The sequence below is a fragment of the Eptesicus fuscus genome, chromosome 8, assembly GCF_027574615.1.
Source record: "Eptesicus fuscus isolate TK198812 chromosome 8, DD_ASM_mEF_20220401, whole genome shotgun sequence".
Classification (NCBI taxonomy): Eukaryota; Metazoa; Chordata; class Mammalia; order Chiroptera; family Vespertilionidae; genus Eptesicus; species Eptesicus fuscus.
This window is the reverse complement of record NC_072480.1, coordinates 63,774,823-63,800,613: the sequence shown is the minus strand read 5'-3', so window position 1 is coordinate 63,800,613 and position 25,791 is coordinate 63,774,823. Positions and strand designations below refer to the sequence as shown.

At 44.3% G+C, this 25,791-nt stretch overlaps 1 protein-coding gene across 1 annotated transcript in view; it reads left to right on the top strand.

Annotated features, from left to right (window-relative positions):
* The window catches only part of SLC15A1 (solute carrier family 15 member 1), a 50,713-nt gene extending 25,640 nt beyond the window's left edge, over positions 1 to 25,073 (top strand). Inside the window, exons 9-23 of the mRNA XM_028148935.2 lie at positions 29 to 111; positions 3,140 to 3,226; positions 3,792 to 3,881; positions 5,493 to 5,537; positions 5,682 to 5,714; positions 5,799 to 5,887; positions 7,140 to 7,221; positions 8,923 to 9,042; positions 10,353 to 10,499; positions 16,009 to 16,058; positions 21,242 to 21,349; positions 21,471 to 21,576; positions 22,416 to 22,559; positions 23,199 to 23,306; positions 24,268 to 25,073. Coding sequence (XP_028004736.1) covers positions 29 to 111; positions 3,140 to 3,226; positions 3,792 to 3,881; positions 5,493 to 5,537; positions 5,682 to 5,714; positions 5,799 to 5,887; positions 7,140 to 7,221; positions 8,923 to 9,042; positions 10,353 to 10,499; positions 16,009 to 16,058; positions 21,242 to 21,349; positions 21,471 to 21,576; positions 22,416 to 22,559; positions 23,199 to 23,306; positions 24,268 to 24,462 — 1,487 coding nt within the window. The 3' untranslated portion in view covers positions 24,463 to 25,073. The remainder of the gene's footprint in view (positions 1 to 28; positions 112 to 3,139; positions 3,227 to 3,791; positions 3,882 to 5,492; positions 5,538 to 5,681; positions 5,715 to 5,798; positions 5,888 to 7,139; positions 7,222 to 8,922; positions 9,043 to 10,352; positions 10,500 to 16,008; positions 16,059 to 21,241; positions 21,350 to 21,470; positions 21,577 to 22,415; positions 22,560 to 23,198; positions 23,307 to 24,267) is intronic.
* Positions 25,074 to 25,791: the final 718 nt, after the last annotated feature.

Here is a 25,791-nt window from a genome sequence, read left to right as displayed (position 1 = left end):
CTGTTACACATTTTCTTTTGCCCTGCAGTTGTATTTATCGCTGGCAGCAGCATGTACAAGAAGTTCCAGCCCCAGGGGAACATCATGGGTGATGTGGCCAAGTGCATTGGGGTAAGTATCTCAGTCACTCTCTCTCAGTGGCATTTAGTCACCCCAGAACCTTTCACTTCCTTCAAATTAGAAGTCAGTGAAGTGTCAACTTTCCTTTAAGCGTTGAATTAGTGTTCTTTACTACAGGGGTGGGCAAAAGTGGGCTAATTTACCAGCCACCATTACCTAAAAAGTAAATCACAAGTAAGGATATGAAATAAAAACAACAATAATAACACAAATGATACAAATAAACAATACAATAATTAATAAATAATAATACAAGGATAAACTGTTTTGCATGCTCACAACTGTAAACCTACTTTGCCCACAAGTTCTGTGTCTTGATAAATTGAGTTTTCTTATAAAATTCGCCACATGGAAAAGGACACAAAACAGAACTCAACTAAAGAGGGATAGAAATGACTCTTGAACATATAAAATGAGATCAGTGGACATGGAAAATCAAATCCAAGCCACCCCTCACCTATCAAAATGGCAAGCAGTGTCTGATGTTTGCTGGGCAGCAGTGTGACAACGAAGAGGCGTGGTTTGGTGCTGCGTGTCAGGAGTCTGACGCATGGAGTGTCCTTAATCCTCCTTTCACGAATCAAGGCTAAAAACATAACTTTTAAAAACCAGCACAAATTCACATTTGAAGATTATCAATGTAATGTTTACAACAGCAAAAACGGCAACACAAAACAAAACAAATATTTGCAGCAGCAAACATGTAAGTCCACCAAAAATGGGAGAAAACGGCTAACTTACGTCTGTGCCGCGTCACGCAGCCCTCAGAGGTCTCGTGTTCAGAGACTGTTTGGTGATGAGAACATGCAGAACGTGGTTTCTTCCATACACAGCTGCATGGTGTATGCACATATGGACACATTTAAAGTCAGGAATAAGTAATGGAGTCAAATAATTTTATTCCCCTATTTACGCCCCATATTTTTAGTGACTATGTATATTGTACAGGCAGTCCTCAGGTTACGTCGGACTCGACGTACGTCGTTGCGTGGTTACATCGCCATCTCCCATTTATTTATAAAAAAAAATAGTTCTGTCATTTCGATATATGTACATATGTGCTTTATGTTTTTTATTATTTATTTACCACAAGTAAAGGTCAGGAATTGTTATCTTTCTTTTAAATTTTTATACTGTTTCACTTCATTACTGCTGTGTATGTGCTCCATGTGAGTGACGTAGGTGCTTATGTAGGTGGGTTCCGACTTACGGCGAAAATCGCATTATGTGGCGCCGTAGGAACAGATCCCCAACGTAACCCAGGGACCTACTGTATAATCAGGGGAAAATGTGTCACTTTATAAAAAAGTAATTGTGGATAATTTTTTGGATGTAAAGGCAGCCTTAAGATAAAGTTAGGCCCTGGCCGAGTAGCTCAGTCAGTGGGAGGGTTGTCCCATACACTAAAAGGTTGCTAGTTCCATCCCAGGTCAGGATTTTTGCAATTGATGTCTCTCTCTCTCTCTCTCTCTCTCTCTCTCTCTCTCTCTCTCTCTCTCTCTTTCTAATCTTTCCTCCCTCTCTGTCTCTCTCTCTCTCCAAATAACATCAATTTAAAAAAATCCTCAAAGATAATGTTAGGTCACTTAACTTTCTCTTTGCCTGGCTTTATTGCATTAAATTATATATAGGCACTTTACTTTGTGAAATTAACGTGTCCTCTCAGAATCGTTTTTGTTCTCTTTCCTTTCAGCTATTCCTTCTTCCTTCCATACTTTCCTCTAACACTAATTACATTGATCCCATCACAAATTTTTTTCCAAACTAGGAGGGGATCTTACCAATGATCTCTCCAAGTCCTTCCTTCCCAAGTAACTGACAACTTGGTTCAAATTCCAAAAGAAAAACTTCATGCTATTTAGAATCATGAGACTTGTATTACCCTGCATCCAAAACCAGCCCACAGCTTTGAGTTATTGCCTTTTAGTCATGCATGTCCCCAACTAGCCCCACCACCAGCTTCTCTTGCTGCTGCATAGTTACAAATGCACTTGGCTTTTCCTGAAGGCCTCTTACTAACAAGGAATCTTAGAAGCCCCTAATTGTATGATGGTGGGTCAGTATATTTTTCTAATCAGTGTTACCGTGTTTTAAAATATGTTTAACTGAAGCCATTATTTTTTATAAACCCATTTCTGTGTAGTGGGCTCTCACTGTCCTTTCTATGCCTGTACCATTTATTATAGACCTTCTGTATAATATGGTGGCCACCAGCCACATGTGGCTATTGAACATTTAAAAGGTGGCAAGTTCAACTGGGGAACAGAATTTTAAATTTCCCTTAAAGTAATTTAAATTATATAATTCCTTATATATGTATTTCTATGGAGTGGGTCCTTTTAAATCTAAAAACCGATACTTAATTCAGTTATTGGAAAATTTTAAAGTATCTTTGGAAAAGCTTAAGTATGTAACTCTAGTTTTTCAAACATAAATTTTATGAAATATAAATGCAGATCAAATATTCCTGTTAAAAATTTAGTGCCCAAATTAAAATGTGCTGTAAGGGTAAAGTATGCCCTGGGTTTCAAAGACTTGGTATAAAAAAGAATGTAAAACTTTTTATGAATTTTTAAAATATTGATTACATATTAAGATCATGTTTTAGGTTTGTTGGGTTAAAAAATATATTTAAAATTAATTTTACCTGTTTCCCGTTTGCTTTTCTTTCTTTTCTTGAATCAGACCTTTGGAGCTATTTATTTAAATAAATCACCATTGCTTTTTAATATGGCTACCGGAAAACATAAATGTTACACGTTATGTTCCTATTGACTGCTGCTCTGGAGAGTACAGTAGTAACAGTGTGACTTTGTTTACCCCAACTCACTTGAAGATAGCAGGAGCTTAGAAATAAATGCATCATGCCTTTTAGCAATGTCATACTAGTGTACTAGTATACAATTTTATATTTTGCGTCTCTCACAAGTCTTCCATTAAAAGGAGTTTAATTGAAATGTGTTTCCCTGATAAAGTAATCAGTTCTGTTCTGAAATTTGCTTTTTCTTCCCTCCTTCAGTTTGCCATCAAAAATAGGTTTAGGCACCGGAGTAAGGAATTTCCCAAAAGGGAGCACTGGCTGGACTGGGCCCAGGAGAAGTATGACGTAAGTGACCCTATTGCTGCAGGGTCCCACCCAGGGGCCGTCCTCTAGGAAGGGAGCACCCACAGTTACAACTCATCCTGTTCAGGCTTCCTGGATGAGATCACCAACCGTGTCCTCGGAACCTTTAACAGCATGTTAACTAAGACTCTGGGAGTGTGATTTTTTTTTTTATCGAGAAGAAATTGATTAACAATAGATATAATGCACCTGGAAACAATATTATCTTGTCATAGATGTGCATTTGGTACCACCTGCCAATTAATATGTGTAATTGTGCTCACATAACTTTCGTTTGAATCTAGAAGAGTTAAAGGGTGATAGTGGTGGAGTTTACATTTAGTAGAATTTATATAAATTTGAGTAATTTACCTCCTACACAGACATTTTCACTCATATTTTAAATAGCTTAGGAAGTTTTCGTTTTCAAAAGGAACCCGGGGTAGGGTTCTTCGGAATTGTTCATCACCTCCCAGCTTGTCTTCAGATGCAGATCAGTCCACACTGAACCTAACATTGCTGGTGACATAACCCTGTCTGACTAGTCCCTCCCCCACTCCAACCACAGGAGCGGCTTATCTCTCAAATTAAGATGGTTACGAAGGTGATGTTCCTGTATATTCCACTCCCCATGTTCTGGGCCTTGTTCGACCAGCAGGTAAGGTGAAACTATGTTCATCTTCATGTAGCAAGCGTTCTTTGGGTGCTGCCATGTAGCAAGCCATAGTATCTGGTTCTTTAAAATGTTCTCTTCCAGTTTCTCTTTTATTCACTTATTTGATCACTTACTCACATTGAGGTTTTTTTAAAAAAAAACAACTCTAGGTGGTTCTAGCCACATCTCTGTTGCAAAAGAAGGAAGAAATTAGGTGTGTTCAAGTAAAGGAGAATTAGGAGAGACTGGATCCAAGGGCCCAACACTCTTTCAAATCAAAACTGAGAATAAAGAAAAACTGAGAAAAAAAGAAAACTGAACACAGAATAAAGAGTTTTCCCATTGGTGCATCATGGTAAACAGATGTATTGCCTTTTCTGGGATCCACAGAACATTTTAACTGACAGGAACTTGACATCTTTCCATCTAATTGGGATGCGTGGTTTAGAAGCACCATCCAGGGGTGCACGATGACTCCCCGAAGTCGGTCTAACCAGAGCAGGAGCTACACCCCGGTCATTGCCTTGTCGCCTGCTCTTCCTCCCACATCTGTCAGGTGCTGGCCTCGGAATGTTTCAACGCAGAGTTAGATAACTGAATGTATGATGCCTACTAGTCAAAGGAATAAGATATTATTCCTTTTAGAAACTGGAGTTTTTCAAAAGTTCACAAGCATGTGTAATTTTATGGTTCAGGGAAGATTCTTGTGTGAGTAAACCATCGCTTGTAAGAAAGTTGAGCGTACACATTTAGTCTCCTTATTGGTAAGTGTGAAATTGAGAACAGCATTTCAAACACCAGGGAGGCAGTTTTGCACGTTGATACGAACCTGTTACTGGATGTGGACTTGCATTAGAAACACACGCACCCCCTTTTAGCTGTGTGTCTTGGGGCAATCCCTTAACCCTTCTGAAAGGATAGTAACCGCGGCAAGGCTGTGAGGATCCACATGGGAACTAGGGCATACACCCCTGTATTAAGAATTAGAACAGTGCCCTATTCCCGACTTACTATGATGTCCTCCTAGTGGAGGGGATCCGTTATGTTGAAACATTTGTCTTTAGTCCTCTGTGGGAATAATGATACTTGTACAGTCCTGAGTCGTCTTTTCCTAGGAAATAGGTTTAACGTAACGAGGCCGCTCAGGTTTAAATTTGTCACTCTCTTCACGGAATCACATTTTAGGACAGCTTGGGCTGTCAAAATGGCTCTTAGCAATAACAATGCTCTCGAAACTGTGATGCCAGTGAATATAGAATATCCTCAGGCTGTAAAGCTGCTTTCGCCTGGCAGCTAATGTCTCGCTTCCCACCAACCTCAGTAATGCATTTTTGTCTTTCCTCAGGACAGCTTTATCGCAGAGCAGAGCTGTGTAGGTGCTCTGTCAGGGTCAGGGGTATTATATGTTATGTTAACTTGCAGAGCAGAAATGCAAGTTGTTTCTCCTCACCCAGTATTACATGGAGCTGGGAAATGAATTCAGCACTGAAAAAATTTTAAATCCCATAACATTTCAGACCTCATTCCTGATTTGGAAAAAACAACAACATTGACTTGTAAAATGTTTAAAAACCCATGTTCCCAAATGATGCAGTATACTTACTTGTTTTTAAGGGCTCGAGGTGGACGCTGCAAGCAACAACCATGAATGGGAAAATTGTAAGTCTAAGACATCCCCTGGTCACTGTTCCTTTGTTTTAGTCCCTTTTCCCCCTTTCTCCTTCGTTTTCATGACATTCCCAACCCCCCAGTTGATCATCTGTGGGCACTTATCAATGAAACTCCTCCCCCCTCTGTTTTTAGGGACTTCTTGACATTCAGCCGGATCAGATGCAGGTAAGAGAAAATAATTAAGTTGCTTTCAGAGATCAAAGTCACCTTTGAGCCAATGGTAACAGTCCATCTCCACTTCATCTGCAGACTGTGAATGCCATCTTGATCGTTGTCATGGTCCCCATCGTAGACGCTGTGGTGTACCCTCTGATTGCAAAATGTGGTTTCAACTTCACGTAGGTGACCGGCAGCTTGGGGTTGAGGCTCCATTAGTCCTAGGACTTTGCAACGGGGCTGCACTCCCTCAGCTTCCAGGCCTCCGTGGAAAAAAATAACCTGTCTCCTCTCCCACAACACCGTCTATATGAAGGGGCTTTTAAAGAAACACATTTGAGCCCTGGCCACGTGGCTCAGTTGGTTGCAGTGTCATCCCAGGCACCAAAAGATTGTGGGTTCAATACCCAGTTGGGGCACATGCAGGAGGCAACCCATCAATGTTCTCTCTCTCTTTCTCCCCCTTCCTCCCTCTCTAGAATCAATACAAACATATCCTCAGGTGAGGATTAAAGAAAAAAAAAAAGAAATACATTTGAGTTAGATGTCTGTGTGCTGATGTTTCTGAAAACTTTCCCTTAAAATAAAATGTTATTACCAGCAGCCTGAAATAGCCTCTCATTAAGGCTCTCTCCGATATGCTGAAGGTTGTTCAGAACAGGCGTCCCCAGGATGTGCCACTTTGGCCCATAGAGTATTTTGTATTTTGAGCTGAACCCAATCTAGATTCTGTGGGCTCACAAAAAACAACAACAACAACAACAACAAAACAACAACAACAACAAAAACTGTCTGTCTCTCCCCCTTGAAGAACTTAAATTGGGGGGCTTGCCTATAATGAGTCATTACCAGAAATAACTTTTTATGCCTTATCTAAATGGCAGGGTAAACATCTAAGTTACTGAACAACTGCTTTTCTTGTTATCTTACAAACTGCCCTCCTCCCCTCTGAAGCCCCAAGGCATCTTGACTCAGGATGCTATCTATATCCCATTTTCCCTTTCTGTGTCTGAACCTCTCATGTATGTGGGGTTCCCATCCATACGTATGAGATTAAATTGGGTTACTTTCGCTTGTTAATCTATCTCATGTCAATTTAATTATTAGACCAACAGAAGGAACCTAGAAGGGTAGAGGAAAATGTCTTCCTCCCCCATAATCTAGATGATAAAATGTTAACTATAATCCAGAGTATCACCGAAATTATAATTTCTAGAAAGTAAACGTAAAAACACAAATGAGACTCTATTCCATTTAGTGTCCCTAGTCTTGGTCACGAATAACAAATGAAGAGGCTCTTTTGATGTCATGTGTTTTGGAAGGGAAGTTAGTTTTGTTTGGGGATGGTGGGAGAGGAGTGTGTCTTTGGGGGGCATGTCATTAGCCTGTGTGTATGAGGCAGGTTGGGAGTCACTCTCTTGCTTGTCTCATCAGCCCCTTGAAGAAGATGACGGTCGGGATGTTCCTGGCTTCCATGTCTTTCGTGGTGGCTGCAGTTGTGCAGGTGGAAATTGATGTGAGTTGTCCTCTGATTCTCCAGTGGCCGTTCTGGGCTCAGGCATTCAGGCGGGGTGTTCAGAAGTCTTCTTTCTCCGGGAGTAGAAGGATTAGGGGAGGCCAGGATCTTTGCTAATAAGCTGTCCTGGAACTATGGACCATGCACTCCAGGGGCAAAATAGTCCCTTTCTGACAGCATGGACTGCTGGGTGTTATCTCTGCAAAGGATGCAGCCAGGAATAGGGTCAACAGGCACACTTAATGGGGAGGAAAGCTGGACCACGTTTACATAAGGAGCTTCCTTTGCAGTTTTTAGAATGGGAGATAAGTTTATGAAACTAGCACTTTTATGAACTCCTAAAAGAGCTAGTGAAAAGAAGTTCAGCACTCACAAAGTATTTCAAAACTGTGTCAATTGTCTTCTTGATGGGCTTCTGCCCTTTTGTATTCTAACTTTTCTAATAATGATTAGTTCCCAAGCTAATTCCCATGTCTATTGGACCCACAATGGGGCTAAACTAGACTCCTAATGTCCTTAGTCTAAGATCAGGTCCTGGGAACCTGGTATTATATAGTATGTAAGATAAGAGGTAGAAGAGCTATCACTTTCTCTCCCTCTCTCTCACTCTCTCCCCCCCCCCCCCCTCACTCCCTCCTTCCTTCTCTCTTTTTTAATCTATATTTTTAATTGTGATAAAAATATACATAACAAAATTTACCATCTCAGTCATTTCTGAGTGTACAGTTCAGCAGTGCTAAATATATTCACATTATTGTGCACACAATCTTTAGAATGCTTTTCATCTTCCCAAACTGAAACCCTACATCCATTCAACAACAACTCCCCATTCCTCCTCCCCAACCCCCAACCCCTGGCAACCACCATTCTACTTTCTGTCTCTATGACTTTGAATATTCTAGGTACCACATTAAGTGGAATCACACAGTATGTATCTTTTTGTGACTGGCTTATTTTATTTGACGTAATGACCTCAAGGTCTATCTATGTGGCGCATGTATCAGAATGCCCTTTCTTTTTAAGGCTGAATGATGTTCTGTTTTATGGATATAGCACATTTTGTTTATCCATTCATCTGTTGATGGACACTTAGGTTGTCCCACCTCTTGGCTATTATGAATAGTGCTATTATGATCGTGGGTGTATTCAGTTTCTCTTGAACATAGCTAGCTTTGTGGAAAATTAATTGTGGAGCTGAAATAGAAATAGATTGCTTTAGTGACAGTGGGGTTTGAGAGAGGACATGTAGGGAAAAGGCAGAAACCCTGAGAAAAGGTGTGGAGGCCGGGGGGCATAACACACTTGTGAGAGGCTGTTTAGAGCACCATGTCCAGGGCTGAGGCCTGGGTGTCCAGAGTTGAGGGGAGGCATCCCGAGAAAACAGCTCTCAGGTGCCACAAGATAAGCATTCATTTACGCTATGGTTCCTCTGACCCCTCAGTGATTAGGCTTCGTAACCTGGAGCCCTTGGCCTGGAGGTAGGAGCAAGAAAGCCTCCTTCTGATTACTCCCATGTTCTGTACAAACATCATTTTCCATGGGTGCCATGAAGTGAGTGCTTAGAGGCTTTGGGGCTAGTAGGTGGTGTGCCTCAGCCAGCACAGCTTTCCGTGGCTGGGGAAGGGGACTCTAGCGCTCCGGTGAAGGTATATTCTGTACAAACTGAAGACCTCACTGCCAATTGTCTTTTATTTTGTTCAGAAAACTCTTCCGGTCTTCCCCGAAGGAAACCAAGTCCAAATTAAAGTATTGAATATAGGAAGCAATAACATGACTGTATATTTTCCTGAAGAGATGGTGCACGTTGGCCAAATGTCTGCAGTAAGTAGACGGAACAGAAATTTATGTTTCATCATCTGGCCTGAGTCATAATAGGATTTGCAGAATCTGATCGTCTTGGTCCCGGTATAAATTCCAAGATAAGCCCAGAAGGGAAATGTCTTAATATCATGATCTCCTTTTGGTTTCACTCTGGACCAGTGCACATCAAACTTTAATGTGCATATGAATCACCTGGGAAGCTTGTTAAAACGAAGACTCTTGATCAGTAGGTCTGAAACCTTCCATTTTAACAAGCTTTTCGGTGATATTTCTCTGCTGGTGCATAAACCACACTTTAAATAGCAAGATCTGCATCGGTAGTCCTCCAGCAGGGGCAATATAATGGGAGAGAAGTTTATAAAAACTTGTTCTTTTGTGAACTCCTAAAAGATCTAGTTAAAAGAAATTCAGCACTCACAAAATACTTCAAAAGTGTGTAAATTATCTTTTTTTATGGACTTCTTCCCTTTTGTATTCTAACTCTCCTAATAATGGTTAGTTTCCAAGCTAATTCACATGCCTGTTGCACCCACAATGGAGCCACACTGACTCCTAATGCCTTTAGTCTAAGATCAGGTCCTAGAAATCAGGTGTTCTGTGGTTAAGGGACATTTGACAATCTCTGGAGACATTTTTTTATTATTATTATCGCAACTGGAAGTGTGCTATTCTCCTAAGTAGAAGTCAGGATGCCACCACACAGTCCCTCCCGCCAACAAAGAATTACCTAACTCCACATGTCAATAATGCCAAGGTTAGAAAGCCCTAATGTGGACATTCATTGGTCTGGATTAAAGTTCTCAATCTTGAGTCCTTATTTGGTCACCTGAAGAGCTTTGAAAAGACTATCTGGGTCCCACCCCCACAGATTTTGATTGAACTTGTCTCATTCCTATTTAGACACCGTTGAAAATCACTACCTTAGATCTTGCCAAATTAATAATCTTGAAGTAAAAATAAAAAAAAAAAAGTTTGACTCCTAATGCTTGGAGCAACCCAGTATTGATTATCTCCAGGGCTGATGCTGTTCTTTGCCCAATGATAGAAATGATTTCTATAGCATTTATCTTCATAAAACAAAATGAAAGTAAAATGCTGGGTGAAAAGAGCAATCCCTGTGGTAATACTAAACAACTTCATGACAGAGTCTGTAAGGGTGGGGGGCTAAGACATGCCAGCTCCCCGAAGGCACTTTTTGATGTGTGTGAATGTGCACTGGGAATGTCTAATAATATGCCATGGCAGTGTTCAGTTACACAGTGCAGAGCAAGACTGCAGTGTTAACTATGACTCCTTTTCCCCTGTTACAGACAAATGAATTTAGGACTTTCGATTTGAACAAACTGACAAGTATAAACATTTCTTCTCCTGGATCACCAGTCACTCCAGTAATGCCTGATTTTGAGCAGGGCCATCGCCATACCCTTCTAGTGTGGGGCCCCAATTATTACCGAGTGGTAAGTAGCTGGACACCTGCAGCTGACTCTTTACTATATGTGCTATTGGAGACATGATCTTTTAGTGGTGTGACTTTTACTTCCATGTCATAATATATTAGATAACCCTCAATTTCTTGCTTCTTCAATCACACAAGTCATTTGACTTTCAATAAAAGTTTGACTGGTGGATGTGAATGGTTAACATTAAAAAATCTATAAAGAACTTTTGAGTGCCTTGGCCAGGTGGCTTGGTTGGTTGGAGCACCATCCCATACACCGGAATGTTGCAGGTTCGATTCCCAATCAGTGCACATACCCAGGTTGTGGGTTTGATCACCTGTCGGGGCATGTATGGGAGGCAACTTTTTAATGTTTCTCTCTCATCTCTCTCTCTCTCTCTCTCTCTCTCTCTCTCTTTCTCTTTCTCTCTCTCTCAAATCAATAGAAATGTATCCTCGGGTGAGGATTTTTTTAAAAAAAAAAAAGAACCTTTGCACTGGCAGGAAGGAGATAAAGGCTCCGGAGTGCGCTGAGCACCGGCGCCGATTGCACTGAACCCCATTCCGGGCGAAACCCTGGGAAACTCACTCACTTTCGCAACTCCGCCGCCCCCGCAGGCTGCCCGGCCCGGGACGCTGGGGACGCCGCCGCAGCGGCGGCGCCCGGAGCCCGGCGGCCTCCCAGCACCCGTCCCCGCCGCAAAGCCCCTGCGCGCCTGGTGCCGCGGGCCGCGCGCCCCGCACACTGGACGGAGGCCCGGGCGCCCTCTCCGTGCACCTCCCGGCGGCGCTAGACTTCAGTAGAGTTGACTGAATTCAAGGGATTAAGAAGTATAAATTGGGGGGACGCCGGGGCGGCGACGTCCGGAACACGGCGATGGCGGTGCCTGGAGCTCGGCGGCCGCCCAGCGCCCGTCCCAGCCGCGCGGCCCTCGCGCGCCTGGTTCCGCGGGACACGCGCACCGCGCACAGGACGGAGGCCCGGGCGCCCTTTCCTTGCACCTCCCGGCGGCGCTAGACTTCAGTAAAGTTATCTGAAATGAAGGGATTAAGAAGTGCAAATTGAGAAGTTTGAAAAAGATGGCGACGGAGGTTAAAGGCTGTTCTGTTGCCTCGCACCCAGCGAAATCGGAGGGGATGAGGTGTGGAGGTGCGTGGGTCTGGCTGGTGGCGGGGGAAAGGGGCTTTTGTTCCAAACCTAAGGGAGATTAGCTCTCCATCACCCTGAAACCCATCTTCTGGCGAACTCCGGGAGACCCAGATGCCTGCGGGGAGAGGCGGGACTCTTGCAGAGGTGCGCCCAGCAATCAGTGTTTGCTGCGCTGGAGTGCGGAACGAGGGGACTTAGATACGTGGAAGGCAGAAGGACCAGACTCACAGCCATCGCGACTCGCCGCACCATGGCCTGTTGGCGCCCTGAGACCCCGCCCCGCCCTGGGACCCGCCCCGCACGTCTTGAAGACCTGCCCCGCAAGTCTTGCAGGCACACCTGCGCCCCAAGCAACGGCTTATGCATGTGGGTGGACTGCCCTCTGGCAGCGGACCAGATGATCTGCTGTTCTAGTTGGACTGCTCCAGGGCCACTCAGACAGGAGGAAGAATCTACAGTTTTTGCTGTAATCCTTGCTGAGTGCCTAAGGCAGTAGCTGATCTACACCCCATTGGAGACCCAGAAATGAGGGCATCTAGTGGTCTGTGGGAGATGACACCAGATTTCAACCACGTGCATAAGGGACACATTCAACGGGAATATTCAGTGAGCGCCAAAGCTTTGCTGCACCAAGACCCGGCCCATAAACGTGTCTCCTGCACAGCAACTCTTCCTTTATAGACAAAGAGAGCCCCCCCAGTGACACCAACAACAATCAAGACTTAACTATACAAAGGAGGACCAAGATGGAGGCATAGGGCGGAAGCCTGATTGTTGCCTACCACAACAACTTTGAGACTACTACAAGAGAGCAGAGCAGACACCATCCAAGACCACCATAGGGCTGGCTGAGTAGATGCTCTACAACTAGAATAAAAGAGGGGGATGTGGGATGATGCTGATGCCGGTGACCCAAAGACCACACTTTAAGAACTACAGCTCAGGCGACACAAAAGAACTATGGCTCAGGCGATACAACAGCGGCCTGGAACGTGCTCGGCGCAGTTCCCCCGGCGGTCTCCGGCTGAGGGGATGGCTCCACTGGCAGCCAAGCACGGACAGACGAGCCCCTATGAGACATGGGGTGGGAGACTCCGCGCTTGCTGACCTCTGAGTCCGTCAAGAATCTCAACGCCCCAGAAGCGGCCAGGTGCGCATGCTCGGCGACCGGCCACCGATGCAGACCCAAGGGCCGACACAGCGACGCCAGACTGGCCCACCGCCATGCACCGGGTGCACCGGAGCTTCGCCGAGCCGCCGCCCAACGAGTTCTGCAGCAGCCATACTGGAGCTCCGGAAGGATGGCCAGGGGAATTGCTGAGGGAGGATTGACCGGCAGGAATTGGGATCGGGAAGACGGGGCCCCGCTGAGACCCGGGTGCGGGCGGGGTTGCACGCCTCTGGGCTCGGGTGTGGTCACACGCCTCTGGGTATAAGTGAGGCCTCACGTCCCTGGGTCTAGGTGAGGCCACATGCCCCTGGGTCCAGGTGAGGCCGGACTCTGGGTCCGGGTGAGGCCAAGTGCCCCTGGACCCGGATGACGCTGGATCCCGTGCCCAGGCGAGGCCAAGCGCCCCTGGGTCTGGGAGAGCCCACACACCCCTGGGTCCAGGCGAGACCATGTGTCCCTGGATCCGGGTGAGGCCGCGTGCACCTAGGCCCGGGTGAGCCCAAGTGGCCCTGGGTCTGGGAGAGGCCAAGCGTCCCTGGGTCCGGGTGAGACCATGTGTCCCTGGATCCGGGTGAGGCCTCGGGCACCTAGGCCCGGGTGAGCCCAAGTGGCCCTGGGTCTGGGAGAGGCCAAGCGTCCCTGGGTCCGGGCGAGACCATGCGTCCCTGGATTGGGTGAGGCCTCGCGCACCTAGGCCCGGGTGAGCCCAAGTGGCCCTGGGTCTGGGAGAGGCCAAGCGTCCCTGGGTCCGGGTGAGACCATGTGTCCCTGGATCCGGGTGAGGCCTCGTGCACCTAGGCCCGGGTGAGCCCAAGTGGCCCTGGGTCTGGGAGAGGCCAAGCGTCCCTGGGTCCGGGTGAGACCATGTGTCCCTGGATCCGGGTGAGGCCTCGCGCACCTAGGCCCGGGTGAGCCCAAGTGGCCCTGGGTCTGGGAGAGGCCAAGCGTCCCTGGGTCCGGGTGAGACCATGCGTCCCTGGATCCGGGTGAGGCCTCGTGCACCTAGGCCCGGGTGAGCCCAAGTGGCCCTGGGTCTGGGAGAGGCCAAGCGTCCCTGGGTCCGGGTGAGACCATGCGTCCCTGGATCCGGGTGAGGCCTCGTGCACCTAGGCCCGGGTGAGCCCAAGTGGCCCTGGGTCTGGGAGAGGCCAAGCGTCCCTGGGTCCGGGTGAGACCATGCGTCCCTGGAAACGGGTGAGGCCTCGTGCACCTAGGCCCGGGTGAGCCCAAGTGGCCCTGGGTCTGGGAGAGGCCAAGCGTCCCTGGGTCCGGGTGAGACCATGTGTCCCTGGATCCGGGTGAGGCCTCGTGCACCTAGGCCCGGGTGAGCCCAAGTGGCCCTGGGTCTGGGAGAGGCCAAGCGTCCCTGGGTCCGGGTGAGACCATGCGTCCCTGGATCCGGGTGAGGCCTCGTGCACCTAGGCCCGGGTGAGCCCAAGTGGCCCTGGGTCTGGGAGAGGCCAAGCGTCCCTGGGTCCGGGTGAGACCATGCGTCCCTGGATCCGGATGAGGCCTCGTGCACCTAGGCCCGGGTGAGCCCAAGTGGCCCTGGGTCTGGGAGAGGCCAAGCGTCCCTGGGTCCGGATGAGACCATGTGTCCCTGGATCCGGATGAGGCCTCGTGCACCTAGGCCCGGGTGAGCCCATGTGGCCCTGGGTCTGGGAGAGGCCAAGCGTCCCTGGGTCCGGGTGAGACCATGTGTCCCAGGATCTGGGTGAAGCCTCGTGCACCTAGGCCCGGGTGAGCCCAAGTGGCCCTGGGTCGGGGAGAGGCCAAGCGTCCCTGGGTCCGGGTGAGACCATGCGTCCCTGGATCCGGGTGAGGCCTCGTGCACCTAGGCCCAGGTGAGCCCAAGTGGCCCTGGGTCTGGGAGAGGCCAAGCGTCCCTGGGTCCGGGTGAGACCATGTGTCCCTGGATCCGGGTGAGGCCTCGTGCACCTAGGCCCGGGTGAGCCCAAGTGGCCCTGGGTCTGGGAGAGGCCAAGCGTCCCTGGGTCCGGGTGAGACCATGCGTCCCTGGATCCGGATGAAGCCTCGTGCACCTAGGCCCGGGTGAGCCCAAGTGGCCCTGGGTCTGGGAGTGGCCAAACGTTCCTGGGTCTGGGTGAGACCATGTGTCCCTGGATCCAGGTGAGGCCTTGTGCAACTAAGCCCGGGTGAGGCCACGTGCCCCTGGGTCTGGGAGAGGCCAAGCGTCCCTGGGTACGGGTGAAGCCAGATCCTGGGTCCAGGTGAGGCCATGCGCCCCTGGATCCATCCTGGTGAGGCTGTGTCCCAGGCCCGGGTGAGACCACGCGCCCCTTGGGTATGGGTGAGGCCACGTGCCCCTTAGTCCAGGTGACGCCGTGCCCCTGGGTTCGGCTGAGACCAAACCAGAGGGAGTCGGACCTCCATTACCACCGTTTGTCCACCATCCAGAGCTGAGGGGTCAGTGCTGACATGTACACATAAGGAACTACTGGACATCGAAATTGGGTCTCAAAAGAACTGTTGGTCCAGGGGGAAGCTCGCTACAGATTGATTCATTTAAAAAAAAAAAAAAGAACATTTGAGCATGGTGTGTGTGTGTGTGTGTGTGTGTGTGTGTGTGTGTATATATACATATACATAAGTCACACAGAGTATGTGTGTGCATTCTCAGTGACTTTTTGAAATAAAGTTTAAAATATATCTTTAATTGTATTAATTTTAAAACCTTGCCCTGAGTAATTGAGAAATTGGTACAGTTTCTATAAAAAGTATAGGAATATACTTTTTATAGAAAAAGCAATAAAAATACACATAAAATATATCATGACAAAGTATAGGATCTAGCTATGCCATTTAGCATATAAAGAAGCTGTGAAGGTGTCATTGAACTAAATGAGGGAGTTGTGGATATTCTGCAAGGTGAATGTAAGTGAGCTTCTATAGAACTGCAATATTGAATTAAGACTTCTGAGTCATGTGTTTAATTAGGGAGCTGTTGAATGGATTGTTTGGAATTCTTGGAGCACAGTGTTCTGCAGAACCACTGGAAAGCAAGCATCAAAACTTGTAGAGATACATGTTAACTTCAAGGAAAACTAGGGCTGAAGGATGGAGCCCTGCAAATGTAATCATTATGCCCTTAGCTCCCAGGATAAATGTCATCATTCTTCTCAGAGGCTGAAATGGTCATCTAAATGTATTCTAAAGAATTAGATTTTAACACATTTTCTTTCTCAGATAAAGGATGGCCTTAACCAGAAGCCAGAAAAAGGAGAAAATGGAGTCAGGTATGTGTATGACTTTTTTTGTAAAAAATATATTTTATTGATTTTTTCACAGAGAGGAATGGAGAGGGAGAAGGATATAGAGTTAGAAACATCAATGAGAGAGAAACATTGATTCAGCTGCCTCCTACACACTCCCTACTGGGGATGTGCCCACAACCAAGGTACATGCCCTTGACCGGAATCAAACCTGGGACCCTTCAGTCCACAGGCTGACGCTCTATCCACTGAGCCAAACCGGTTAGGGCAGGTATGTGTATGTCTTTAAAAATTAAGTTGTATCAGCTTCTTATGGAAGTAATGTATACCCATGGTAATGTCCAACTGTAACAAGGATATAAAATGAGAATATGGTTTTATCCCAAGAGGGTGTGCTGGTTCAATGTTTTTAAAAAATTAACCAATATAATTCATTATCTTAAAAACTAGAGAGGAAAATCCATAAAACCATATCAATTGATGCAGAAAAAAAAGCATTTGATAAAATTCAGTATCCATTTCTGAGAAAAATTCCCAGCAAACTAGTAATTGAAGGGAACTTTCTTACTCAGAAAAAGGATATCTTTAAAAAATCCCCAGGCTACCATTATATTTAATGGTCAGAGTCAAAGTGATCTCCCCATAAGAACAGAAACAAGGTAAGATCATCTATTTTCTTTACTTATGTTCTACATCCTTCCAGAGGCTAATGCAATAAGACAATAAAAATAAGTAAAAGTATCTAGATTGAAAAGGAAGAAATAAAACTCACTACTCACAGATGGCATAATTATCTGCATAGAACATCCCAAGAACTCTACAAGAAAATCTCATGGAATCAATAAGTGAGTTTAGAAAGAGTCCAAGGTACAAGGCCAACCAGAAAACAAGCATATTTCTATACACCAGCAGTGAACAATTGGACTGAAACTTTAAATAACATTTACAGTAGCTCCAAAATAAGGTGAAATACTAGTTATAAGTCTAAGGAAACATATATAAGATTTGAGAATTGAAGCTACAAAAGGCTTAGGAAAGAAATCAGTGAAGAGCTAAATAAATGGAGAGATATACTGGGTTCATTGATTAGAAGACTTAACATTGTAAAGATGTCAGTTCTCCCCAAATTGATCTGAGGTTTATTGAAATTCTTATCAAAATCATAGTATTATTTTTCATTTATTTTTTCCAGTTTTATTGAGTTATAACTGACAATGTTGTATATATATTTAAAGTATACAATATCATGATTTAATGTATGTATACTATGTGAAGTATTTCCACAATTAATTTAACACATCCATTATCTCACAGTTACCTTATTGTGATAAGAATGCTTAGGAGCTAATCTCTTAGCAAATTTCAAGTATACAATGTGGTATTATTTCCTATAGTCACCATGTCATATATTAGATCCTCAGAGCTTATTCATCTTAGAACTAAAAGTTTATACCCTTTACTGAACATCTCATCATTTCCCACTCCCTGGTCCCTGGCAACCACCATTCTACTCTCTATTCTATGAGTTCAGCTTTTTTTTTTTTTTTTTAAGATTCCACATATAAATGATATCATACAGTACTTGTCTTTCTCTGACTAATTTATTTCACTTATCATATGCCCTCCAGGTCCATCCATGCTGTCACAATGGCAGGATTTTTCTCTTTTTATGGATGATTCATGTTCTATTACATATAACATATATTATATACACAATAAAAGCTTTCATATGTATGAAAATATTGATAAATCAGATTTCATCCTAACTAAAAACATTTGTTCTATAAATCTCACTGTTAAGAGAATAAAAGGATAATCTACATACTGGTGGAAAATATTTACAAATCATATATCTGGCATAGAATTTGTATCTAGAATATATAAATTACTCTCAAAACTTAATAATAAGAAAATAACCCAGTTAAAAAACAGAGCAAAGGATTTTAACAGACATCTCAGCAGAAAAGAATACTAATGGCAAGGAAACACATGAAAAAATGTTCAATATCCTTGGCCACTAAGGAAATATAAATTGAAACCACAGTGAGTTCATGACACCTATTGGATGGCTATAACATATTTTTAAACTGACAATGGATTAAGGCCACCCTAATTAATTTTACCTCTTTAAAGATCCTGTCTTCAAATACAGTCACATTATAGGTACAGAAATCATTCATGTAGATAATGTGATTGTATGCTTCCTTAGTTTCTAAAAAAAATCTCAAACTTAAAATTTGAAAAAAAGCTATGCAAAGGTCTGGCTGTAAGTTCAGTTTATTTCAACCCTGTCATACTGATAAAAATACTTTAAGGAGGAAATGAGAGAGAGACATAGTGGCCTCAAGTAGATTCAAAAAGAAACCTTCATTTAAAAAGTTGTGAAGGTTTTACTAAAGATACTGGAACAACTGGAAATTCACATGCAAAAGACTGAAGTTAGACCTTCCCGACCTGATACCACACACAAAAATTAAATCAATGGATCATAAACATAATATAATGAAAACAATAAAATTTATAGAAGAATAACAGGCATAAATGTTTGTGACCTTGGGTTAGGTAATGGTCTTTCAGGTATGAAACTAAAAGCACAAGCAACAAAATAAAATAATAACAACTTGGGTTTCATCAAAATTGAAAACTTTTGTGTTACAAGTGATATCATCAGAAAAGTGAAAAGACAATTCACAGAATTAGTGAATATGTCTGCAAATCATGTATCTGATGAGATATATTCTGAATATTTAAAGAATTCTTACAAATCAATAATAATATGATAGATAACCCAGTTTTTTAAAGGGACAAATATTTGAATTGAAATTTTTCCAAAGAAAATATACAAAAGCCCATGAAAAGGCTCTCAACATTATTAGTCATTAGGGGATTACTGTGATTTGACTAATGAAAATCAAAACCACAATGAGATTTCACACTCACTAGGCTCTGACAAATATAGACAATAATAAACTGCTGGTGTAAATGTAAAATGAAGCAACCACTTTGAAAAACCGTTCTTTAAAAGGTTTAACATGGAGTTACCATATGATCCTAGGTATATGCCCCAAAGAAATGAAAACATATGTCTACCCAAAAGCTTGTAGATGAATGTTCATAGAAGCATTACTCACAATAGACAAAATGTGGAAATAACTCAAATGCCCAAACTGATAAATAAACTGTGGTCTACCCATTCAACGAAATATTACTTAGTCATAAAAAGGAATGAAGTACTGATATATGCTACATAACATGAAGGCACCTTACAAACATTATGCTAAGTGAAAGAAGCCAACTGGAAATACCCCATCTTATATGATTCCATTTACATGAAATGGCAGGCAAATCTATAGAGACAGCAGATTAGTGGTTGCCAGGGACTGAGCAGGGGCAAAGGGAGTCACTGCTAATGGGCATTGAGTTTCTCTGGAGTGATGAGAATTAGATTATTATGATGGTTACACAACCCTGTGGACATACTAAAGCCACTGAATTGTACACTTTAAATTGGCCTGAATTTTGGTGGTATAGAAATTTATTCACAAAGCTGTTTTTTAAAAAAATGAGAAGGACCCAGTCTCTCAGCACCTTGGTTATTCTTTAAGGAACTGGTCCCATCTTGTCATTTTCTCAGCTGGTTCCCATTCTCCATACCTCGTTCCATATTCACTTTGTAGCCTTCGATCCTGGCACTTCTAAGAGGCCCAAGCTGCCTTGAGCCTAGGACTGGCTGTGTCTGATCAAAGCTAGTAGAGCTCAGTAAATTATGGGTTGGGACTCTCCTCACCCTTCAAAACACTCAGAGTGTTTGCTGCTTATGCTCAACTATTTTCTATCTTTTCTATGTGTTTTCATGTGAAAACACATCTGATATGTAGGATGTTGTATCTTTCTTTAGATTATGTTAATTCTTGTTGGTATTTTATACCAGCCTGAGGCATATGTCAGGCAAGTAATAGTACCCTAGTACTCTAGTCTGAGGGTGGGATTTATTCAGAGCCTTATCCTATATAGTAAAGAGGTAATATGCAAATTGACCATCACTCTAACACACAAGATGCACCCTCCATGTGGTCAAAGATGGCCGCCCCCATGTGGACACAAGATGGTCGCCACAAGATGGCCAGCAGGGGAGGGAAATTGTGGGCGATCAGGCCTGCAGGGGAGGGCAGTTGGGGGGGACAAGGCCTGCAGGGGAGGGCAGTTGGGGGGGTCCAGGCCTGCAGGGGAGGGCAGTTGAGGGTGACCAGGCCTGCAGGGGAGGGCAGTTAGGGGCAATTGGGTCGGCAGGGGAGTAGTTAGGTGTCAATCAGGCTGGCAGGGGAGTGGTTAGGGGATGATCAGGCTGGCAGGCAGAAGGGGTTAGGGGCAATCAGGCAGGCAGGTGGTTGGGAGCCAGCAGTCCTGGATTGTGAGAGGGATGTCTGACTTACTGGTTTCAGGCCTAAACGGGCAGTAGGACATCCCTTGAGGAGTCCCAGATTGGAGAGGGTGCAGGCTGGGCTGTGGGACACACACACACACACACACACACACACACACACACACACACCGTGCACAAATTTCATGCACTGGGCCTCTAGTAAGTTATAAAGCCAGGGCCCAGGCCCAAGGGTCTACTTCCTAACTTCATATTCTGCCCACTGTCTCACTTTTGAATGGTTCGTCTTAATCTTTGATAAAAAGCAGCTTTGACCATTTGGAGCAGTATTCATTCTACCTATTAGGCTCCTGGTGACGACACACCGGGTTCCATTTTCTATATTAATCACCTATCAAACTACACCAAGTGGAATGCCTAAGGATGTCAGACCCGAGTTTAATTCATACGTTCTCAGCAACTTCTGGTCTTTCACCACGTTAGCTCTAAAGCTTCTGAAGCAAGGAACGCAAAGGCATAGCTACCTTCTTAAAGAGGAAGGGATCAGCACCTAGTTCAGCCTGTACCTACTATCGCAAACATCACTGAAACAGTTCCTAGTCACAATGGACTTAGAACAGTTCCTGGCATTTAACTGTATTGAGTACATTGCTTTCGGTGTGTCCTTAGGAGTCGGTGTGCCTGGCATTGCTTACCTTCTGCCTTTACTCTAGACATCGTCAGTTCCCTCTGACAGGGAGCATAGCCCTGCTTCAGGTGCAAATACTGTGGCTGAGAGCAAATCATTCCCTAGTCCAGCCACAAGAAAGATGGTTTTCTGTTTCAGATTTGTAAATGCTTTCGGTGGGAGCTTCAACGTCACAATGGATGGGATCCTATACGAAGACATTACCAGTTACAATGCCAGCACATATAAGTTTTTTTCTTACGGCACGTAAGTACCTATACTGAATACTTTGTTCCAAGCTTTATGGATTCCAAGTCTCATTCTTTAAACAGTACATTGAAACTTTTAATACCCAGAATGTAACCTATATTATTCTTTCTTTCCATAGAAAAAACATCATGCTAAACTCAGCAGAGATTCCAGGGCACTGCAATAACTCTTTTGAATCAATCAACTTTGGATTCGGTAGTGCATATACCTATGTAATCACCACGGTTAGTAGCCCATTCCATCAAGCCAGAAGTGCTACTCAAACCGTCTTCATCTGAATCCCGAAGACACTTAGGACATAGTCATGTTTTAACCAGAGTGATATTAGGATCTGTATTTTTAAATGGGCTTAGAATTAATCAAGTTCACCACCAAGTCTTTAACTTGTCATTGACTTAAGTTCACTGTTAGGATAACATTGAGCAGACGGACTTACTCTCACCAAAACTTCACGTTGACCAGTATCTGATGCTCTTAGTACACAGAGATAGCAATCTTTGTAACAAACCTGACTCCCAACCTATTCTCTTATTTAAAAGGAATACACTAGGGAATATATTTTCAAATCCCACCATAGCTATCTCATCACGAGTACAAATTGCAATGCTACATATTTACATTGAAAATGTGTACTTACTTGCCCTAGCCTGTTTTTCCCAGTGGTTAGAGCATTAGCCTGTGGACAGAAGGGTCTCTGGTTCAATTCCAGTCAAGGGCCTGTACCTCTTTGTAGGTTTGATCCCCAAGCGTGCGGGAGGCAACCAATCGATGTGTCTCCCTCACATCAATGTTTCTTTCTCTCTGTCTTTCCCCCTCCCTTCCACTCTCTCTAAAATTCAATGGGAAAAAAATATCCTCAGGTGAGGATTAGTAAATAAATAAAGATAGATAGATAGATAGATAGATAGATAAAAATTTAAAGAAAAGAAAATGTGTACTTACTTGGTAAATCATTTGACGTAACTCTAGAAGTCAAAACTTAATTTTCCAATTTGAGCAATTTTCACTTTAGCAGCAATCTTGATTTTCATTTCTTTTTCTCACTTTTGCCTTATTGGTTTAGAGTGATGGATGCCCCAAACTGAATGCATTTGAAGATATTGCACCCAACACAGTTAACATGGCCCTGCAAATCCCACAGTATTTCCTCATGACCTGCGGCGAGGTGGTTTTCTCTGTCACCGGACTGGAGTTCTCATACTCTCAGGTTTCTTATTCATTTTTTTATTTCTGAATGATTTTATCAGAGCTATAGTTATAGTCAGTGTATGCCCATCATATCTAGTACCTTCAAGTTTTGCAGTTAAAAATTGTTAATATGAGCTGGATGATCCCTTTCTGTGGTGACCTCACAGGAGATGATATAACATAGATAACAGAAGTGAGAAGAAAGGCTTTGGTGATGTGGCAGAGAAGCTCACAGGAGAGCAAGCTCACCGCTCAGAGTGCAGGCGCCATGGGGGAACGGGGGTGGGGAGGGGTGGGGGGAGGGGATGGGACAGGAGGCCAGGGTGGGGGGAGGAAGGGGCACGAAGGTGATGGGATGGCTTTGCCTGGAAGCCCTTCTGTAGAAATAGGATCCATTCACCTGTAGCTTTGTCTGTCTAACTAGGATGGCAACTTTGCAAGTACATGGAGAGTGAAAAACAAGGGTTCCTTGTATGTTCGTGCCACTTGAAGATTTGGGGTATCTTGCTACCCAAGCAGTTTATCCCTTTTACATTCAATCCAGCCTGGCCTTTAATGTGCATTTTTAGGGTGACTGCTTACATAAAGGAATCACTGGCTGTGTTCTCTTGCTGAGGTGGAGATCCAGATTGGCATTCTCTTTGCTCTGCTTCCTCAGGCTCCTTCCAACATGAAGTCGGTGCTGCAAGCAGGGTGGCTGCTGACCGTGGCTGTGGGCAACATCATCGTGCTCATCGTGGCAGGAGCAGGCCAGATCAAGGAGCAGGTAGGGGTGGGAGAGGAGAGCTACCTTTGTCTCATCTGTCAGTGGTCCTCATGCTGACCCTTCCTAGCCATCTCCATATGCACGGTCATCCCAGTGAGTGGCGGAATAAAACCGCCAGACCGGCCAGATGGGGCGGTTACCAAATGGTCTGATGGCCAAGTATGTGCTGATTCTTCTCACTTCCACTGGGTGTTATACAGTTGAAAAGTAACAACCAAAATAACCAGATTGAGCTAACATACATACACCCTGATGCTGTTTACTATCAAAGAAAAGGTCTTTCCTGGCTTCTGTGAATGCAACGTAATGGCCCCAAACTAGGCATGTTATCCAGAAACTGGCATTATTCCTAAAGTTAAAGGCATCCTAAAGGTGGTTGTAATTTCTCCTACTAAAATAAAGTAAGGGCTTTAAACTCTCTCCTTCAGCACATCAGCATATCCTCATAAGGGGGTTGTCCCTTACCCCGCCCCATCAGTTTCATTACTCCCCCTACCGGGTCCCCTCAGAGCATGCGCTGTTGCTGCGTGCTCATGGGCTCAAGGTACTGCAAAGGATAGCATGGGGCTCTTCCCTTCAAACAGTTCAGCATATTCTTTTTCTTTCAAGAGTACTGCCTGGTGTTGCTTTGGTCTCCCAGGGTCCAGCTATGTGCCTTACGACTTGGGTTTTTCAGAAATTTTCCCTCATCTTCCCAAAGTCTTGTGTTTCTACTTTCCAGTGCTATAAGAAAGAATGTTATCTTGATACTTGAGCATTCATAAAAGCTGGCCCTTCTGTATCTGTGGCAATTACTAACCATTCTATATCTATGGCAGAAGCCTACCAATGTTCCCTAACAATTTAATGTCAAAGTACCTTCCATCTGGGCATAGCAAGAAAATATACATGTGCTATATTCACTACTATAACTGAGTTGTTGTTTTTTCTTTTTCCTGCTCCAACTCCAATTTCTTCAAAGTGGGCCGAGTACGTTCTGTTTGCTTCGTTGCTTCTGGCTGTCTGCATAATCTTTGCCATCATGGCTCGATTCTACACTTACATCAATCCAGCAGAAATTGAAGCTCAGTTTGATCAGGATGAAAAAAAGAAGAAGCCAGAAAACGTATATGCCGAAATAGATCCCGCCTCACAGACGTTGCAGACAAAGATGTGAATGTCAGGAAGCCAGTGGAGGATGAATTGGGCCCAGAGTATGCCCTGACTTGTGTCTCCAGGTGGCAGGACGCTGTTGGATAGCCCCTAATGGGGAAGATACCAGCACTATGAACCAAGCCAAGAAAGCAATTTTCTAAGCAGCCCTCAGTGAACCTAAAACTCTGAAGAAGTCTTTTTTTTTAAGAGAAATATTATTTAAAGTACACATGCATGCACATACACATTTTTACAGCACTATGAGCATTCCCTGCATTCAACTCTTTTCCTGTCACACAAACGAAGTTATTTGGGACTAACTTAATTGTTGGAAAAAGTGACCAAGTTCCATATGGTTTGCATTCTAACACTATCTGAAAACAATGTTAAACGAGTCCAGAGACAATGTGAAAGTGAATTTATAGGCTTACAGATGGTATATAATAAGCTAGTATTAACTGATAGCTTTACCTTTTTTGTTTTGTTTTGTTTTGTTTTTCCAGTCCCTACCTCTTTTTAAATTATGTGTAACTTAAAAAACTACTCAGGTAAAAGTCAATAATGATTTTTAGAGTCTCAATGGTATGAAATAAATTCCTGTTCTTAAGAATAAATGTCTGCATGTCTTTGGGTAGAGCAATTCTAAACATGTTTCCTGATTATCAAAGCTGGACACACGTTAAAATTTCATCAGAGGTTGATAAAAGCATGAACAAAAGAAATGCCCACATTAATACATGAAAGGAACATGAAATATGGAGGTTTGTTTCTTCCTGGTTTTATTCTCCCCAGGGATATGAAATTTGTGCCCGGTGCATAAAATTTGTGCACGGGGTGGGGGGATCCCTCACCCCGGCCTGCACCCTCTCCAATCTGGGACCCCTCAGGGAATGTCCAACTGCCGGATGTCCGACTGATGCTGGCTCCTAACTGCCCACCTACCTGCCTGCCTGATAGCCCCTAACCCTCTGCCTGCCTGATCGCCCCTAACCACTCTGCCTGCCTGATCACCCCTAACCACTCTGCCTGCCTGGTCACCCCTAACTGCCCTCCTCTGCCAGTTGGATCATCCCTAACTGCCCTCCCCTGCCGGCCTGGTCACCCCTAATTGCTTTCCTCTGCCAGCCTGGTCACCCCTAACCACCTCTGCCTCGGCCCCTGCCACCATGGCTTTGTCTGGAAGAACAGCCAGAACCTGTCCCGTCTAATTAGCATATTACCCTTTTATTACCAAGATCTTTCTATGTACATATTTATGTACCATCTCAAAGTGATTTTTTCAGCACTAAAGCATTTTTCTGCTTAAATAAAAATTCTTCTAAACCATTACAAACACTGAATGCCTAATTCA